Here is a 20849-nt window from a genome sequence, read left to right on the forward strand (position 1 = left end):
GGAATGTTGGCAGGAAAAGTAAAGGTACTGTTCTTCTTCTAGTTTTTTTTTTTTTTTTTTTTTTTTTTTTTTTGCCTTGCATCCAGGTGGTCTATCAACGGGCAGTCATGGCGGTTGGTTCTCTCACCATCAATGAGGAACGTTCTGAAGTGGTGGACTTCTCTGTGCCCTTTGTGGAAACGGGAATCAGTGTCATGGTTTCAAGAAGTAATGGCACCGTCTCACCTTCTGCTTTTCTAGGTGTGTGAATTTCATAATGACTATTGCTTTCCTATAAGGAATTGTAGGAAATCTTGTTTGCTCAGAGGATGGGACCGGAAAGGAACTTGTTCAGTTCCGTTTGGCCATGGCAGCATTTGAATTATCCTATGAGAGGATTAGGCTTTGTGTCCCTACCCAAATCTCATCTGGAATTGTAATCCACAGCTGTTGGGGGAGAGACCTGATGGGAGGTGACAGGATCATGGGGAATGTTTCTCCCATTCTGTTCTTGTGATAGTGAGTGAGTTCTCATGAGATCTGATGGTTTAATAAAGGGCTCTTCCCCCTTCGCTTCACTTCTCTCACGTGCCACCATGTAAGACATGCCTGCTTCCTCTTTTGCCATGATTGTAAGTTTCCTGGGGACTCCCCAGCCATGTGGAACTGTGAGTGAATTAAATCCCTTTCCTTTATAAATTACCCAATCTCAGGTTTTTTTTAGATGGAGTCTAGCTCTGTTGCCCAGGCTTGAGTGCAGTGGTGTGATCTCAGCTTACTGCAGCCTCTGCCTCCTGGCTTCAAGCGATTCTCCCACCTCAGCCTCCCCAGTAGCTGGGATTACAGGTGCCCACCACCATGCCTGGCTAATTTTTGTGTAGAGATGGGGTTTCACCATGTTGGCCAGACTGATCTCAAACTCCTGACCTCAAGTGATTCTCAGGCAGTTCTTTATAGCAGCATGAGAATAGACTAATACATCCTAATTCACTCCCCTCCACCCCCAGTTCACATCTTTCACTTGTCTTAAACTTGGAAAAAGCTGCTGAAAAAAATATGATCACATATTCAGATACTGGTCTTGACTCCGTAGAATGTAAATTAATAGATATATTGCTTAGAATTTTGAAAACATTTAAAAAATAAACCTGTCTGTCCACAGTTAATTTAAACCAGCTCATAAACCTTTATTCAGCATCTACATATCCATCCTCCATCCCACAAAGAACAGCAATCATTTATTTGCTCGATGTAAGAGTGGAAATAATGATGACTGTGCGATGATTTATGCCAGTATTCTGCTAACAGAAGTAGTCTGAAAAGTATACGCTGATTTAAAATTAATCAAATCATATTTTAATTGTGACTACCCATTAAGCCAAATGGTTTGTAAAGAAGGACATTCTTTTGATTTTTTTAACCATTTCATAAATTTATGTTTTCACATAAAAGGTTTTATTTTTTTAAATCAAGAAAGAGCTATATTTTCTATCATCTGCTTTTCTCTAGCACTCAGACTGTATTGGGTAACCTGGCTAGAGTAGCTGAAACTTCATGGAACATAGTAAAGCATTATTTTTGTCTTTAAAGGAAAGTGTTGTATTAACTGTTTGGTTATCATAAATGACTTTTGACCGTAACTATCTTGTTGAATATCATGAAATTCAGATCACTAATTCCCCCTTGGCACTCCCATATAAGTGGGTTTGTCCCAAATTAGGGAAGGTTAAGACAAACCTGAATCTCTGGAGGAAAACAGAGAGAGGCAAAATATTATATATTTAATTTTTTAAAAATTTCAATAGCTCAGGGGTACAAGTGGTTTTAGGTTATATGGACGAATTATATAGTGGTGAAGTCTGGGCATTTAGTGTACCTGTCACCTAAATAGTGTACATTGTAGGTAATTTTTCATCACTCATCTCCCTCCCATCCTCTCCCTTTTTGAGTCTCCAGTGTCCATTATACCATTTGTGTGCTTTTTCATACCCATAGCTTAGCTTTCATTTAGAAATGAGAACATGGAGTATTAGATTTTCCATTCCTGAAAAACCCATCCCCCAGTTCACATCTTTCATTTATCTCAAACTTAGAAAAAGCTGCTAAAAAAATAAGATCACATATTTAGATACTGGTCTTTACTCTGTAGAATGTAAATTAATAGCTATATTGCTTAGAGTCTTGAAAACATTTTTAAAATAAACCTGTCAGTCCACAGTTAATTTAAATCAGCCCATAAACCTTTATTCAGCATCTACATACCCATCCTCCATCTCACAAAGAACAACAGTCATTTATTTAGATGACTAGCAAATATTTAGGATGATGGCCTCCGGTTTCATCCAAGTTGCTGCAAAAGACATTGCATCATTCTTTTTTATGGCTGAGTAGTATTCCACAATGTATATACACCACATTTTCTTTATGCAGTCATCAGCTGATGGACACATAGGTTGATTCCATATCTTTGCAATTGTGAGCTGTGCTCTGATAAACATATGTATGCAAGTGTCTTTTTGATATAATGACTTCTTTTCCTTTGGGTAGATACCCAGTAGTGAAATTGCTGGATCAAATGGTAGATCTACTTTTAGTTCTTTGAGAAATCTCCACCCTGGGAAAACAGTTATATTAAGGTCAACTAACTTTCTTATATTTTTCCAGAGACAAAAATAACTTTATCTTTTAAAGCAAATTGTAAACTCAAACCAAATTGTGGACACCAACTCCAAGCCCATTGTCTTATTCTTCCACTGTCTTCATTTATATGTAATGTTAGCATCCAGTGAAACTTTTGTGTTTCATTCTCTTCAGTGAAATATTGACTAACAGGATTTTGGACACTGCCTTACATTCAGAGCTCTGTGGATTTACTGTTTTCATTTTCGATAATCCATTTAAGCTGTTAAAATCCCTGCCACTCTCTGGATTTGATTGTGCACTAGTTGCTTCAATTTTTGTAACCTTTGTTGGAGTAATGTGGACCCTGACAAATACCTCATTATGTTCCTTTTGTCCCTCTGTCTGACATGGATTCAGATACTCATATCTTAATAAGAGAGCCTCACTATGCCAGGAACAATGCAACCAGCTGATACTGACAACACATGCAGAATCTTAATAATTCTTAGGTGGACATTCACTAAATTCTTAGGTGGACTCTTCAGTCACTCCTAATCATGTTTCCCCTCATTCCCTTTCAGACTCTTTGGCAGGAATCCTTTGCCCTGGAGGTTAAGAAAGAGTTAGAGGAAGTGAGTTCATTGATCAAAATGGAAAGAAATCGTTTCTTTTTTTTTAGAAAAAAAAAGTATTATATTTCTTTAGTGAGCTAGAGAGAATTCTTTTTCCAATTCAGTCAGAGAGAAAAAAATATCAATTGGCTTGTCTCATGAAAATGGGTCACTAATATTGAATCTGGCCTCAACCCAGTTTCTCTAGATTTTTATCTTACTTGCATTTGTAAAACATTTCCATAAAAAAGTCAAGTATTTTGCTAAATTTAGCAAAACCTCTCTTTCCCCACACTTTTCCTGCTGCATTTTTTAAAGTAAAATAAATTGTAACCAGAGGAAACTATTTTCAAAGCTGTTTTTACACAGTCGGCTTAATATTTTTCCTAGTCACTAAATTACATCCTTATTTGATTGACTGTGCACCCCCTTATTTACGGTCATTATCTACAGATTTTGAAAGTCATAATGAACCATGCTAAGCTACATTTTTCCATTCACTGGCTCAGTCATCTGGAAGAGCCAAAACATTCAAAATCTGATTGTATTGCTCTTCATTATTTCCTATTCTCTCTCCTCCCCAGACTCCATTAACTCACATCAGAAGCACTTGCAGGTAATGCCTCTAAGCTTTTTGTGTAAAAATGTAACCAGTGGCTCTTCAAGGACAGAGATGGCATCTCCTGTAATATTTCTATCTAGCTAATTCTGAAGACTTTCCAAACAAGTTGGATTCTTTGATCCAAAGAAATGCTGACCTGGTATCTCCTCAATTGCAGTTCCTTCATGGACAAACATTGAATCTGTTTTAAACCATTAGAGGATGTAATAGAGAGTTATTTAAACTATTTCTGGGTCACTCCTTAGACACTGTAGACATGGCTTTAACGATGTTCTAATGTTTTTCTTTGTTGTGGGGCATGTGTCTGCACGCATACATTCACGTGTGTGGTATCTTAGAATAGCAACACTTTGGGGCACTCATACGTACTTACTTTACCAAAACCATAGTACTGCAGCAGATCTGTGCTGTGCTCACAAGTTAAGGAACAGATGTGGTCAGTTCCAAGTGGGGAGACATCTGGGATCGTTGCTTCATCAGTTTCCGCCTGATTTTCTGACTGGTGTGTTAGTGACAAGTATGCACCTGTCAAAAAAAGTTCACTGCAAGTTTACAGTTTCTTGCATGCACATAGGATAATTCAGTTATGGTCCCTTCTAATGTTTAAAAATAATGTTTTCACAGCCTGTGGAGAAATAGAAGTTACCAGATTAATAAATGTGCTCTTTCAAAAACCAGCATGCCCTTTTCAGAACCATGGACAGCGTATTGTTGCCCCAGTATTTCTGGCTTTAATCCTGGAATTAAACAGCTATTCCACTCAATATATTGTCGTATATTGTGTGCCTCACACACGAAAAAACACTTTCTTGTATATACCCATTTACTCATCACAATGATCCTCCTCCGATAAGACACACTATGCAACTCGGAGAATTATTTTATCTCTATTCTTGAATATGAAGTACTTTTAAATCTCCTAATCATTTATTTATCTAATTTCCTTTTTGGATACAACTCAGTATTAAAGTGCTGTTATTTCAGGGACATAATATTGTTTATTACTCAAGCTAAATTTAAAATAAATTTCAGTTGCAGTCTCATTGATTTCTTGGAGCACATCTTGTGTTACTTAAGTTGTGTTACCTGTTGCTTTTTAATATGTTTGCACTATCAAACTGCATTAGAAAGCATTCCTTACAGCTTTTAAATTATCCAATATAGCCAAAGTCAAGTTCAGACATATTCGTTTCTTTTTATACATTAAGCTCATTAAATTGGATTTTGTGATGACTTCTAACCGTGTTAAGTAGTCATACTCTAATAAGAAGGTGGCCTGCTATCAACCTAGTTCTTTATAAGTAGCTTCATTAGGAAAACAATTTTAAATAATATGTTTACTATTCAAGAGATATTATCAGACTTATTTTAACCCTCAGAAAATATTTGCTTATGAGGAAAAAGGTTTTAAGTTCATTGGTGTCTATAGGTAGTTTCTTCCCCATGATACATTCAGGTGGAGATTTATTCATTTTAAAAATTTATTTTCTGTTGATGTTGTAGCAAATCTATACCATAAATAAAATGGCTTCAGTCAGCTAATTTTCATATCCTCAATAAAGTTGAATAGAAATCTTATTTTACATAATATTTCTTACCTTTCTAGAGTGTTATAAGACTTACAGCCTTATGACTTGGCCTGCCCTTCTGACACATCCACCTACTGCTTAAGTTACATGCAAATGAGCTGATGAAAACTACTTTTGGTGGAAATAACCATCTATCCATCTACTATTTTATTGCCTCTACCCTTTAAGTGATGCTTTTTTTATTGAATTATCATGTGAAGATAATATTCTCAATTGACTTTCAATTGCATTTAAGGCTGCTACCAACATCAACAAGATTAATAAAGCGTAGCAATCTCATCTGTCTGAGGCAGAAGGTGAAATGGAGAGTGTGCTAGATTATAACTTTCCAATATTTCTGTCACCCATGATTTTATGATTCTTTTCCAACAGGTTATAATTCTCCCTTTATTTTCAGAATTTCCTGCATATCATCTTTCTAGCATGAAAAAATAACAAAAATAAAAAGAAAAACCACAACAATTTGCAGGAACCTATGGTTAACTATTAGGGCCTAGTCTTCTTTTTTTCTTCCTAGCTTTAGCCCCCTGGATGGTTCTATAATTGCAAAGGAACCTATGGCCAGTCTATTTGCATTCTAACTTGCTCCCTCTTTCTTATCACTCTTTTTTCTTCTGATTATCCTTGACCTAATTTGTAAAATGTCCTATGCTCTTGTCTATTTTTATTATATTATATGCAATCTTATACCTCAAATATTTTGTAGAATAAAGAATGATTTAAATTGATGAATAAAAAATGACTGGCTGGCCAGGAGCAGTGGCTCACGCCTGTAATCCCAGCACTTTCGGAGGCCGAGGTGGGCAGATCACCTGAGGTCAGGAGTTCGAGACCAGCCTGGGCAATATGGCAAAACCCCATCTCAACTAAAAATACAAAAATTAGCCAGGTGTGGTGGCACATGCCTGTAGTCCCAGCTACTCGGAAGGCTCAGGCAGGAGAATTGCTTTAATTTGGGGGTAGAGGTTGCAGTGAGCTGAAATTGTGCCACTACATTCCAGCCTGGGTGACACAGTGAGTGAAACTACATCTAAAAAATAAAAATAAAAATAAAAAACGATTAGCTTCTTTTGAAGGATCAGATTCAAATTAGAGAAAATATTTTTGGTGAGCCTGCAAATGGATGTCTGCGCTTCCTGCTGGAAGTGAGGAAGAGATAATTGACCACTTTTCCATTCCTCCATCTGTTTATTTGCAGAACCATTCAGCGCCTCTGTCTGGGTGATGATGTTTGTGATGCTGCTCATTGTTTCTGCCATAGCTGTTTTTGTCTTTGAATACTTCAGCCCTGTTGGATACAACAGAAACTTAGCCAAAGGGAAAGGTAAGGATACCTTCATGAGCATGATTCAATGTTGATGCAATTTCATTTACCTTTAATGAACATTTCAGGTTTAGAATACATTACTCTAGACCAGGCGTGGTGGCTCACGCCTGTAATCCCAGCACTTTGGGAGGCTGAGGTGGGTGAATCACAAGGTCAGAAGTTCAGAACCAGCCTGACCAATATGATGAAACCCATCTCTACTAAAAATGCAAAAATTTGCTGGGCATGGTGGCACACACCTGTAATACCAGCTACTCGGGAGACTGAGGCAGGAGAATCGCTTGAAACCAGGAGGCAGAGGTTGCAGTGAGTCGAGATTGTGCCACTTCACTCCAGCCTGAGTGACAGAGCGGGACTCCATCACATACACACACAAAAGAATATATTGCATTGGTGTACCATTGTATGAATGGTGTTTGGTCACTGATATTACTTGTAATGCCAGAAAAGTATGGTTTACGTACTTCGACTGAAGGATAAAAGAGAATGAAATATTTTAATCTTGTTATCACCTGAAGTCAATAGTTGTTAGGTGGAAACCACTGATGTTCAATTTGTTGGGAAAGCAGATTTGAAGGAGCTTTTCTGGCAATTAATTTAAAAGATGCATGTCAAAAGAAATGCTAAAATTGTCATGGGTTTCAACTTCAGTCTATGCAAAGAAAATGACTTTATAAAATCTAGTTTAAGAACATTCCTCAAACTACTGAATCAATTTACATTAGTTTGACAATAAATATAACTATGAAGTGATATCTTTCCCCCTAGAGTTATATTTTCCTCTCGGTGGTGCCAAGAGGAAATTAAGTGTGCTAAGACCAAGTGCATTGATCTTAGTGCACTGTAGTTGATAAAGAGACAATCAGTAGATAGGAAATAAAATTGGGAGGCATTCGTTGGCTATAACTCATTAAAAGGATCCCACTCTAGCCAGGGTTTATGTCATACACATTATGCCATTTTGAGTGGGCTTTCCTCAGTGGGCACTACCTTCTAAGTGGGTGTTATCAGAAAAGTGTCAGGACCAAATCTCTTTCCCAAAAAATGACTTGATATGGTAGAGGATGGAACTTGAAGTCTCATGTCCCCCTAAAAGCAGAGCACTTTAATGTGATTGATACATATTCTTTTTACTTGGATGTTTTAATGTTGGAAACAGTCAACAGGGCGTGGGAATCTATTAGGAACCTGGTTTTATTGAAATCTTTCAACTTCTTCCTCACCATTGAAGAGTGGTGATTACCACATAAACCATCTTCAATCAACCAAATACTAAACAATGCCATAAATAATGTTGTTGTGTTTAATGGGAGAGTGCAAGCCTTCATTTAAAGGGTAATTTAACCACTAAGAAGATTTCCAACAGGGTGGAATCTGAGACGTTTCTGTGAGTGACTTTACTGTGATACAGTAGTCCTTTACATTTGCATAATCAGGGCTTGTGCTGTTGTGAATTTACACATTTATCTGATGAATATTTATCAAATGGGTACTATGTGCCAGGAGGCACTATACTGCTGCCAGAGATAATGTGGTAAATCAAATAGAGATTTTCTATCAGGGAGTTTAGAATTTAGTTGTGAAAATAACATGTAGACACACAAATTAATAATCACAGATTATAATAAATATCAAGAAGAAGAAGAAGAAAACATAGTAACATGATAGTGATGGGGTGCAGACACTACGTTAGATAAGATGGTCAATGGGAAAGGATGTTCATTGAGCTAGGACCTGAAGGGTGACATACGATTGTATCTGTGAAAAACGGTTACAATCATTTCGTGTAAAAGGAACAGCAAGCAGAAAGGCTGAAATTAATCTTGAGATATTCAAGAAACGGAAAAAGGCTGAGGCTCATGCTTGTGGTCTCAAGGCTTTTTGAGGCCAAGGCAGGAGGATTGCCTGAGGTCAGGAGTTTGAGACCAGCCTGGCTAACATAGCAAGACCTCATTTCTACAATCAATCAATCAATCAATCAATCAATAAGTAAGCCAGGCATGATGATGTGTGCCTGTAGTCCCAGCTACTAAGAAGGCTGAGGTAGGAGAATTACTTGAGCTCAGAAGATTGAGGTTGCAGTGAGCTATGATCACACCACTGCACTCTAGCCTACTCAGCAGAGCAAGACCCTGTCTCTCTTAAAAAATAAAATAAAAAGACATCAGCGAATGAGGGAGACAATAGTATAAGACGAAATCAGAGAGATAGGCAATTGACCATGGTAACCATGTCAGACTTTCTTCAAAATACAATGGAGGGAGGCCAGGCATGGTGGCTCATGCTTGGAATCCCAGCACTTTGGGAGGCTGAGGTGGGCAGACCACTTGAGGTAAGAAGTTCGAGACCAGCCTGGCCAATATGGCAAAACCGCATCTCTTCTAAAAATACAAAAATTAGCTGGGCGTGGTGGTATGCTCCTGTAGTCCCAGCTGCTCGGGAGGCTGACACAGGAGAATCCCTTGAACCCGGGAAGTGGAGGCTGCAGTGAGCCGAGATTGTGCCACTGCACTGCAGCCTGAGCGACAGAGCAAGTCTCCATCTCAAAAAAAAAAAAAAAAAAAAAAAAAAAAAAAAAAAAAAAGGTGGGGAGAGAGGTGACATACATGTACAGAGCAAAAAAGCCACTGGGGCTACTCTATCTAGATAGTGTGTGGGGACGACAGTTGGAAGCGGGGGGATGGGGAGGACAGTTAAGAAAGTGTCACTTTTTCCAAGAGAAAGGATTTCTGTGACTTGGAACTGGTCAAGAAAAATGAAAATACAGATAAGCAGGTAAATCTGAGTTATACTTTGGAAGGTGAAAACGACCCACAGCCCATCCTGTGCAATACGTTCTCCTTTGACTGAAGCATGCCCGAAAGACTATTGTAAAGGACGGCATCAGTTATGCAAACTCCTCAGCCCTTCCATTCTCTCCAGGCTCTGTTCCCAGCTCATCTGCTGTGGCAGCTCTCGGGAGATGACAGTTTCTTGGTTTTTTGTACAAAATGGTTTTCTGTTACATTTCACTGCACTTTATGGGAAAAGTTATATGGCCCAGTAATGGTATTCATGAATCAGGAATTCCTAGAAGTCCTGGACCGATCCTTCTGAACTGCCTACATCTGATTCCCAAATAGCTGTCATTTCTGATCAACGTGCATCCCTAAAAAAATTAAGTAGTTCATAAAGTTGACTGGATTAACTCTAAGTTTCCCCCAAGAATTTCCTGCCTCTTGAGAATAAGCCCAGAAGATCATAAAACTAGCCAAATAGAAAGAGGAGAGATTGAGAATATGAGAATTAACTACCTTCTCTTTAATGGGTTGTGTCGTGGATATTATAAGTACTGCTGTAGCCTGGGTTCGGCCTCCAATGCGCAGAGAGCTTGCTTTTCCTAGGCTTCCTGCCCAACACTTCGTAACTTCCATTAATGTGAATTCGCTTCTGCCACTTTATTTATTGCCCACTCTGCTTGCATTGCCAGGTGACATCTGAGTAGATCATTTTTTCATATCTTCGTTTACTTAAATGACATAAAAGTTAACCTCCTGTTAAAGGAAAACCTTCTTCCCTATGAAATGAGGGCATAAATTGATTTTTTTTTCCTCGTGCAAAACAAAGACTTGAAAACCCTAATATGTGTGTTTTACAGCCTGCATATGCCCCATCTCCATGAATTTTGGCATATTGTTCTGTCTCTTTAGTTAAGTCTGTTGCAAGGAACATTTAAGAATCTTAAAAGGGCTGCATAGCTATTGCGAGGATATACTGGAAAAAAGTGCTGTGATATGACATCAGTGTTCATTTTCGATGCCCCTGCAATGAAATGTCTTCCATCTGTGAAGTGTTGGAAGAATTAAGATCTATTGTTCCATTCCTTAATGTCTCCATTTGGAGAGGGTTTTAGTTTGGTTTAATTCTTATGTTGTGCACACTTTACATCTGAGTTTGAACAGGAGCAATTGCTAGGGACAATCGGATTAGAATACCAAACATCAGCCTGCTAAATTGCATGGTTCCTATACGATAGCACATCCGATGAATTTGGAAGCAGTCCCCATGCACACATTTTTGTCAGGCTCTCTTTATGCTTATTAAGAAGGTTGGTTTCCTCAAATGGGAATCAAATCCAAATTTAAAACAGGTCATAACACTACTTCTTATTCAAACCCCCATTTTGCATAAGCATTTTCGTTTCCTTTCTTTTTTTAAAGAAATGTGGTAAAAATCCAGTTGGATAGAAATGTGAGAAGAATGCTAATTTTTAAAGAAAAAATAAATTATTGTGGTTCTAGGGCAATCACAGGACACAGCTATGATATAATTCCATCTTCTGGCAATCTTCAGTGTTGCTGGTGGCTGCTGCATGGTTCTCATACACATACAAATAGATGTTTTTTTTTCCAGAAAATGCTGAGAATGTCCTTTTTGTCATCTGCAGCACCCCATGGGCCTTCTTTTACAATTGGAAAAGCTATATGGCTTCTTTGGGGCCTGGTGTTCAATAACTCCGTGCCTGTGCAGAATCCTAAAGGGACCACCAGCAAGATCATGGTATCCGTATGGGCCTTCTTTGCTGTTATATTCCTGGCCAGCTACACAGCCAATCTGGCTGCTTTCATGATCCAGGAGGAATTTGTGGACCAAGTGACTGGCCTCAGTGACAAAAAGGTAAGGTCACCTTGCTTTCATCTCTATCTGAGGGTTGGTCTTAACTGCTCTCCTTTCAGGAGGAAGAGATTCGGGTGCCTCTCATTGAGATCCATCAACTCTAATACACAAAAACCGGAAGGTTTTTTTCCCTTTAACTCAAATTGGCATCTTTCTTATAGTTTTTGAAACACAACCTTAAGCTTAGCTTTCCTAGAGCTAAAAAATTCCAGATCTAATTTGGAAGCATGGCTTCCCCGAGTGGTCATGTTTCTTATTTATATGATCTTTCTGATGCTCGTGAATGGCCTGTGACTCAAGTCCTTAGATTGAAACTCATCCTTTCGAAAGTGTAATGTTGAGGAAGGCCCATTTGCCTGGATGAGAAGAAATTGGGGTGAAGGAGCACTGTAGGCTGTGGGTACCTCATCTATGACATGAAAAAAAGTCATCTCTAAGCCCTACCCAGAGATAAAGTTGTCTGACAGCTCCTCTTTTCCATACAGCCAAATCAGTCTCAGCGTCAGCGCTTCTGACTCACCTGAAATGTCTTCAAGGCACACAAAAGGAGCAGAGAGGTTTTTTTTGTTTTATTTTTAATTTCCCACTGGTTCCTTCTCCTCAGATATATCGCTAATCTTCCCTCGTGGGGCTGTACTTCCCACAGCAGTAAGACAGGAGTAAAAACACCTGCTCTCTCATTCTCCACTGAAATGAAATGTAACAAGGGCTGCAGGGTTTGAGTAGCTATTCAGAAATGCACATTGAGGAAGAAAAGAGGTAAACTGGGTGCATCCTCCTATTGAGACTTTAGTTCGGGAAACATCCTGGCTTGCTAAGCTCAGCAAGTGTTGAGATTGCAGCACCGCGAAGATTTTCTGTTCCGTGTGTGGGGGGATAATTTGTCTCTCATTATAAAACCTCACTAACATATCTGGTTGACATAAGTCTACATATATCCTTTTGGCATTCATCAACAAACTGCTGAATAGAAAAATCAATCCATGGAAAGCTTTTACAGCTTATCCATGGTACACACTGTGATTGAAAGAATCTTGTCAAGAGGGCTGATGAGGGGTTGGGGTTAAAGATGGAATCGTTTCCACAAAGGCATGGGAGTGGCTCGCCTCTCTCTGATGGTTTCCGATTGAGGCTTGAGTAAGGGTCACTCTACTTACCATGGCACACAAAGGCCTGTGTTATCTCACCTGTGCCCACATTTCCTTCCTCTTGTTCCATCCCTGTCACTAAGTTGATTTTCAGCTCAGTGGCCTTGTGCCTCTTATGCCCTCTGCCTAGAATGTTCTTCCCCAGTCTTCTCATGGTTGACTCCTTTTGGAATTTCAGGCCATAGAGAAGACATTACCTCCTCAGGGAAGTCTTTCCCGGCTACTGTAATAAACTTGGCAGAATGAGCTCAGGTTCCCAAGAAACGTAAATTCTAGTAGGAAAAAATAACAGTACACAAGTAAACATCAGGGAAGAAACAAATTTGGAAATTTGGGGCAGAAATAAGTTATAAAGAAGATAAAGCTGATGAGACTATAATTGTCTGGGGGAAGAGAACCTCGGGAATGTAGTTTGATAGAGTTGTTTTGCACTTAGAGGTGCTCAGGACATTCTTGCTGGGTGAATGAATACACACATGGTATACTGGACAGTGTGTATACCCCACCTGGATCTCCCAGGATCCCTTTTGCAGCCCTGTGTGCCCAGCCCCACCTTTCCATGCTTTGCTGACAAAGCCTCACTTCAGGGATCCTCAGCGGGCTTTTGCCTTGGGGCACTGGAATGGTAAATGCCTGGCAATTTAAGTTCCCTCAGTGTTTGTGGTCACCTGTAACCAAAGACTAATCGGTGTGAGAATACAAAGGCCCAGCTGCTCCCTCACTTTGAAGCAGGAGAAACTTTAAGGTACGAATCACTCTCTGGAGCTCCTTGCAGGACTAGACGGAGATGGAGACTTGACCTTAAATCAGACCTTTGGTTTCTCCCCGTTCTCCAGTCTTTCCTAACTTTATCCTGCTCCCCTGCTGACTTCTCCTGGAACCCTTCACTAGTAAATCATGCTCACCCCGAATCCTTCACTTGGGGTCAGCTACTGTAAGATCCCCGCTTAAAGCGGGTGGTATCTCAGAGGCAGCAGATAACGCACTGCGTTTAGAGTCAGAAAAGTTGCGTTTCCTCTCTGCCTGTTTCCTCTCTGCCACTCGCCAGCCATATAATGCTTTTAAAGCCATGTTGCCTCACGGTGCCTGCTTTGTCTGCTGTATACATTTGGGAGTCACAATTGCAGTGAGGATGAAAGAAAGCCACATATGTAAATGTGCCTTGTAGCACATGAATCCCTCTGCAGATGCAAAGTGCTATTATGCAACTCCGTCGCCTTATGGGATCAAAAGTGCAATTCCTAGAAGTGATTGGAGGTATGGTGGAAGCAGCGGGAAGCCATGTCCTGGAAGAGAGGATTTTTCAAGAAAGTGATTGGCAGCATATTTTGCTTTTTGTTGCTATTTTCAAAGGCAAGGTGGGGAAAATCCTTACTACATAGTTTTGGGTCTAAATAACATGACCACTTGTGGGAAAACTAATTAAAACCACTCATAATTTGACTGACCTTCACTGACTTGGAAACACCCGGTAACAGATACCATATCATCAAGAGACACAGCTCAGTTTCCATGCTCAAAGCATTAGAGGCAAACTGGTAGCTCTTTTAATTAAATGTTTGATACAATGAGATAAACAGCAAAATTCCTGGGGTAAATAAGCTAAATGCTCCCAGAAGATTAATAGAAGATACACCAAGAAAGTCTGCAAAATAAAAAATCTGTATTGAATCAATTTATTGTACACTGTGGTTGGTTTTGTTTTTGTTTTTTGTTCATCATGAATACCTGTGTAACAACTCGGGTTTACAATGCTTTTAAGCCATTAGTCCTTGCCGTGAAGAATCATATTGGAGCCCATGGTGTGCTCAGATGAGCTGGGACTTAAATTATAAATAGGTGAATTCATGGGTAAGATGCTTCCCTAGGAATTATTAAGAGAAAATTGCAATGTTGATAGGGATGCTTTCCAAAATGTTGGGAATCACTCTGATAGAGGAAATCCATCTCTGGGAGGCAGATTTATGTTGTGGAAAGAGCAATATCATGTTTGGGGTCAAATGGACCTGGGTTCAAATCCTGGCCTTGCCATATGATTGGCCTTCTGTATGTCAATATCCCCCTAGGCTTAATTTCCTGTAAAAAAGAAGACATTATCTCCTTTCTGGCAAGGTTGATAGGAGGATTAGAAATAATCCTCACACCATGCCTGGCACACGGTAGATGATCCTGTAATGTGTTATTTCCTTCTTCTACCCTCCTCCTTTCCACTCCCCCCTCTCATTCCTCCCCCTCTCCTTTCTCTTTGTCTCCCTTCTCCTCCTACTCCTTCCATCATCTTCATCATCACCTGACTCGAACCATTCTTGGCTTCTGGGGCCTGAAATGTTATTGCACTGAGTTGGTCTTTTGTGACAACCAATGGAGGGAATTGAGGGAACTTCTCTCAGTGGATGAGCCGAGGAATGTGTTCTCAAGGAGCCGTGCTGTCTCTGGGCACTGTGCTGCTGCTGCTGAGTGGCCCCAGTCCAGGCAGCCAGGTCTCCTCCCAGCTCATCCTCTCTCTGCTCAAGGACACACCTGCTTGCTGCTCACATCAAGAAGCACGTGGGACTTCACCAACAGAAGACTGTACTAGAAATAGGGGCTCCAGTTGCCAGATGTCCCTTATTTACAGGCACAGAAGACAGATAGATATTTTTAATAAATGTGTAGCTTTTGGTTCATAAAAAAGAGAAAAAATGTCTTGGTTAATTGCTGCATTTTTCTGGAAATTTTATCTCCAAGTGTTGCCTCTCTACCTCCTCCATCATCAAATGCTTGCCATGTTTTAGTCACTCGGATGACCTTCAGACATGTTTCCATATTGGATGGGAAAAAAATTAGAAAATAATCCTCTGTTCTCCAAACTGTAAGGAGCCTGGCTTCATTGTTTGGCTGAAATGATGTGTGATCTATCCCAAGCATTAGAGGATGCCAGGTGTTCTTTCAAGCACTTTAAGATTCGTTGCAAAAGCGATCTGCAATTTACAGATAGAGAAATTGAGGCTCAGGAGCTTAAATGGTTGCTCCAAATGGTGCAGTTTCTAAGCAGCAGATGAGAACCTGAACTTGTCTCCTCTAAGTCCAAAGCCAGGTGAAACCAGTTAACCTATACAGCAAGGGAACCCTGCAGAGAAGACAGGGGAGTTCCTCTTGACCCCGGATATTGTGATTGCATTGTTCTGTGGTCTTGCTGACAATGGAGACCTCTGTCCTACCTCTTCCTTTGCTAAAGCCCATATTGGTTTCTTTCTGCTTGCACGTGGAACTCTCTGGGAGAAAGTCTTGCTAGGAATCATTCTCATAGGAAGCACGGAGTGTGTCCTGGATGTTGACCCTGGGATTTAAGAGTTGAGCCATCCTTGCCCCCTCACTGTTTTTCATGCTGTAGGTCATGACTCTTTAGTGAGCCATGAAATTAGTCTAAGGATTGCAGACATTTTTAAAAAAATAGAACATAATGGATAACCTCAGAGTATATCACAGAAAGAATGAGTGCTGTGAAATTTTGCGCGTGTGTATGGAGTGGTGATGGGAAACGTATTGTGAGTCATGCTTTTAAAAGTTTGACAGTCTTTAGTCTAGTGGAAAAGATTTCTGGAGCTTGGTGTCAGGCTGAATTTTGTGTGGGTGATGGTACTATCCAGGCCAGAGAAGCGTGGAAACCATCACAGAGACTGAATATCTGTCTTTGTCACTGCGCAACCCAGAGGCAGGGAAGAAAGTGAATTTTTAAAGACCTATGCAGCTCCTCTGCAACAGATGGGGAGTGAAGTGGAAGGCATTTAGTCAAATAGGCCATCTCCGGATGTCTCTGGAGATTGGGAACGGCTGCTACAATGAGATTTATGAACAGCACTATTCCCTCTCTCCTCCCAAGCAGGCGGCTGCCATGAGGATGAGCCTAGACTTGGCCTTTTAAGCTTTTGGTGATGAGTTAAGGCACTGTTTGGCAGAGTGACTGCAAAAAGCATTTTGCTGTTCACCTACACACACATGCACACATGGACGCACATACTCCCAGAGCAAGGCACGCCCTGGCAGGAGGATCTCATTTGTCCAATGAATGGCCACTTCTCCCAAATCCAGTTATGACTGCTTATTAGGTAGCAGCATGCCTAATTTAGGGAAAACGATTTTCAACTGGAAATTTTAATTAACGGTGAAATGAAGTGTGAGTCTGGAAAAAAGAATAATGTTTCTAGCTGGTCTGACTCTTGGGTAAATCTGGATGCTTACCCTGGCGGTTCTTGGTTCCATGGAAGATACACTGGTCTGGAAGTTAGAGAGACTGCTGCATTGTGGTCCTGGTTCTGACACTGATTTTCTGGGTGTTCTTCCCCTCCTGGGGTCTTTAAATCTTTATGTCTAGATGAGGAGAGAGTCACTAGCAATGGTCTCTGAGGAACGATAGAGTTAAGACCTCCGCCTGCGGTCAGACGCATCCAGGTTTGAATTCTGGGCCACTGCTTGGTAGTTACATTATCTTAAATAGGTCACACAACCTCTCTGAGCCTCAGTTTTCTCATCTGCAAGAAGGAGCCTCTAAGATTAACTACCTGGCATGGTTTTGTAAGGATTAAATGACCTGATGTTTGTAAAGTTCTTGGCATAGTGCTGGACCCGACGAGGTTCCCGAAAAGTGTTAGTCATTGTTGTTATTACTTTCTAGTTCCAGAATTCAATATTTCATAGAAAAGTGAGGTTCAGGTTCCTTTTTCACGCTTAATGACAATAACAAAAGGTAATCATAAATATATTTTTGAATGCTTCCTGTAGTCCAGGCACTATTACAGTTACTTGACAAACGTATGTTGAGATCTTCCTGGTGGCCCCCCACTCTACAGATGAAAAATAAAGGGAGGCAGCATGAAGTGAATGTGTTATCTAGGGTTCTGTAGCTTGTATGTGATAGAACCTGATTTTCCAACCAGCCAGTTGGAGCTCCCACTTATAACCACAGCCCGGTGCCATCTCTAGTGTTTAGCTGTATTTCTGGAACTCAGATCCAGTTTTCTTGACTTCGACTCTCATTGAGTCACCTGAAACACTGAAGTGGTAGACAGACAGAATCATCCAGTCCATCAGGGAAGACTGGTGATGCGTGGTCTACAGGCCTTTATGGGGGGCTTGAGAGCCGAGTGCTGGGCATCCCTGAAAGCTATAGATAAACAGGGACTCTGGCTCAACAAGTATTCATGGAACCTGCCATGCACTGGCAGTTATGCCTGGAGAATGTTAGGCACTAGATAAATAGTGCCTGCAGGAGTGAATGAATGACTGAGTGAGTGGAGAATGAATGAGTGGTAATATATAGTCATTTTCTGGGTGAGGTGAAGGTAATTATAAATGGAGTTTAGAGAAGGGAGTGATTGGTGGAGATCACAGAAAATTTCATCATGAAGTGGATAAATGGACTGGACTAAGGTAGTACCTTAAGTTCAGCTCATTCAGCATTTCTAAGCACTGACTGTGTGCTTAACACTGTGCTAGTCTCTATAATGGCACTGAAAATTTCAACTCAACAAGTATCTATGGAGCACCCAGCCAGGCCCTGTGCTAGGACCTGAGCAATAGTACAGAAGAAAACAGATGCTGGGTCCCCCCTCCTGGAGCTCACAGACTGACTGAAGATGTGATTAAGTAGAAAGAAAGACCAAAAAGTAACATTTTATTGTCATCCTGCACTAATGCGTGTGTTTAACTCCTAACACCAGCCGAAATGATCACTGATTTCTCATTTGTTCTCTCCTCCCCCTCCTCCCTTCTTTTCCTGCTCTCTCTCTTCCTTTCTTGTTCCCTCTCCAGTTTCAGAGACCTCATGACTATTCCCCACCTTTTCGATTTGGGACAGTGCCTAATGGAAGCACGGAGAGAAACATTCGGAATAACTATCCCTACATGCATCAGTACATGACCAAATTTAATCAGAAGGGAGTAGAGGATGCCTTGGTCAGCCTGAAAACGGGGTAAGGATGGCAGTTTCCTTTTCTCCACAGGTCTGCGGGTGATAAACCTTAGAGAAATTGACTCTTGGCATGCCTCAGTTCTTACCTGCTCCCATTGTTGTATTTCTGGAGAGTAACTGTGGTCCAGATGGGCCCCAGTTGAGGGCTATTTTTGTTAATCTAATGAGCATCCCAGGTTTCCTTCTGAGCTGGGTTAAGAAAAAGCAAATCCAGGATGCTTTGAAATGCACAGAAACAGAGGGGTTTGTTAGACTGATAAAGAAGTTTGTCCAACTCCATAGGAGATTTTAACCAAATAGAAAGATCCAAGAAGGCTGAGAGTTTAAAGTAGTGAAAACAAAGATTTTTATCTGATTTTAGGTAGGAGGTTTTCTGGGAGTGGTGAGGAGTAGCTTGCTCGTAGGAGCTTTATGAAAAAACTAATTGTATAATATTGATGAAAGAGAAAGAAAAGATGGGAGAAAAGCAATGAGAACTCAAATCATTTAAGTTACAGCTAGCATTCCTGTCTGTCTGTTGGCATTGTGGAGTGTAACACAGACTCCATAGCTGAAGCTGTAAAGAAAAGATAGCACAGGGGTTAGGAGTTTAGACTTCGGAGAGAGAGTTTCTTATACTTCATAGCCTCATACCTAAGATGGGAATAATAATAGGACCTAAGAGAGAAAATCTGATGGAAAGCATTTTGGATGGGAAATAGACAGTACCTAAATGTGAGTGTTGTTATTTATTGTAAAGGTTAAATTCTATTCCGTGGACTCTTCCGAAAAGTCGGAAAAGCATGAAATCCATTTTAGAAAGGATTAAATTCAATAAAAATGATTTTATTTTCAATGACAGAGTTATTTAATGAGGGAATTTTGATTATCCAGAAAATTAGCTTGTATAGGGCATTTCAGTTGTCAGATTCCTGCATGGAAACGTGACTGCAGGTGTATTCTCCTTGTGACTTAATAAATAACCTCCTCTTCAGCTATTCTGCAAGCCCATTGTGAAGGCCTCACTGCTGGCTTTGTGTCTGGTAGGGGGAGACAGAGGCCCCTCTAAAGCATCAAAGCTCGGATTTCTGCATAGAAATCCTGGTCATTTTGGCTGTGAGCATTCTGTCCTTTCAGTCTGTGCCTTTGGAATCTCTTTGGCATCTCAGCAGGGGCTGGGAGAGCATTTATTTAGAAACCGAGTCTATGATTTCTGAAAAACTCATTCCCCCAGTGCTCATTCTGGCTTGGAATGATTTCTTTAAACTTTTGAAGTATAACAAAAACGCAGAAAATTCACAAATATTAAATATGCTGCATTATGGCTTTGTACAAACCGATCATCCAGGTCATCAATCCCTGGAACCCCACCCCACACCCTCTTTCAGTCAATATCTTCCACCTGCCTCCTGCACTTCTAAAGCTGTAGATTCTTGGTGCCTGCTATTTTAACATAGAAATAAAGCCACACTCTTTTCTTTTTTGTCTTCTTTGGCTCAACATTGTGTTTGCAAGATTGTTGCTTGTAATTTCAGTGCTTTCATTCTCATTGTTGGAACACACCACACATGGATGTCTCTCTCCTAATCTTGATGGACATTTGGGTAATGTCCTGTTTTGGGGCTACTATGAATAATGCTTCTTTCATTAATGAGTGAGTGAATTTCTCTTGGTATACACCAAAGACTGCAACTGCTGAGCCATAGAATATTTGTGTCTTCCACTTTCATAGATACCGGAAAAGATCCATTGTTGATGACTTTACAGTTTAGCCATGGGGTTGGGATTTCTGTTTGTTTGTTTCCATTGAGGTCTTTTAATCAACATATACTGTCGTTTTGGACAGACCATGAGCGCAAATGCAGATGATAATGGTTGGAGACAATGGTTGATGCCTAGCTGACTTTCTCTCCCTCCATTTATTAACCAGAGTACAAAATGGGTTGTTTTCTTTCTTTTTCAATCTTTTTAAAAATATAATAGCAAAAAAAAAAAAGAGAGAGAGAGAGAGAAATGGAAACCATTCGTGACCATAAATTGTACAAATTGTTTTCTGGAAGCCATATAATAATTATAACATCCATCTTAGAAAACTTGGGCAGATGGCAGATTCACTCTATACTCAATCTCCTATGTGGGGGATGCTTTGCATTGTTACTTTAAACTCAGAAACTAGAGCTGAAGGAGTACAAGTATTTTTTATTTTTTTATTTTTTTATTTTTATTTTTGGAGATGGAGTTTCACTCTTGTTGCTCATGCTGGAGTACAATGGCGCAGTCTGGCCCCACTGCAACCTCCGCCTCCCAGGTTCAAGCAATTCTCCTGCCTCAGCCTCCTGAGTAGCTGGGATTACAGGCGCACACCA

General features: G+C 40.3%; 1 protein-coding gene across 1 annotated transcript in view; it reads left to right on the forward strand.

Moving 5' to 3' along the window:
- Nucleotides 1–20849, forward strand: part of GRIN2A (glutamate receptor, ionotropic, N-methyl D-aspartate 2A) — a 438973-nt gene that overhangs the window by 360180 nt on the left and 57944 nt on the right. The window contains exons 7-10 of the mRNA XM_011984220.1: nt 87–240; nt 6622–6747; nt 11177–11406; nt 18345–18505. Of these exons, the coding sequence (XP_011839610.1) occupies nt 87–240; nt 6622–6747; nt 11177–11406; nt 18345–18505 (671 nt within the window). The remainder of the gene's footprint in view (nt 1–86; nt 241–6621; nt 6748–11176; nt 11407–18344; nt 18506–20849) is intronic.

The sequence above is a fragment of the Mandrillus leucophaeus genome, unplaced genomic scaffold, assembly GCF_000951045.1.
Source record: "Mandrillus leucophaeus isolate KB7577 unplaced genomic scaffold, Mleu.le_1.0 Scaffold263, whole genome shotgun sequence".
Classification (NCBI taxonomy): domain Eukaryota; kingdom Metazoa; phylum Chordata; class Mammalia; order Primates; family Cercopithecidae; genus Mandrillus; species Mandrillus leucophaeus.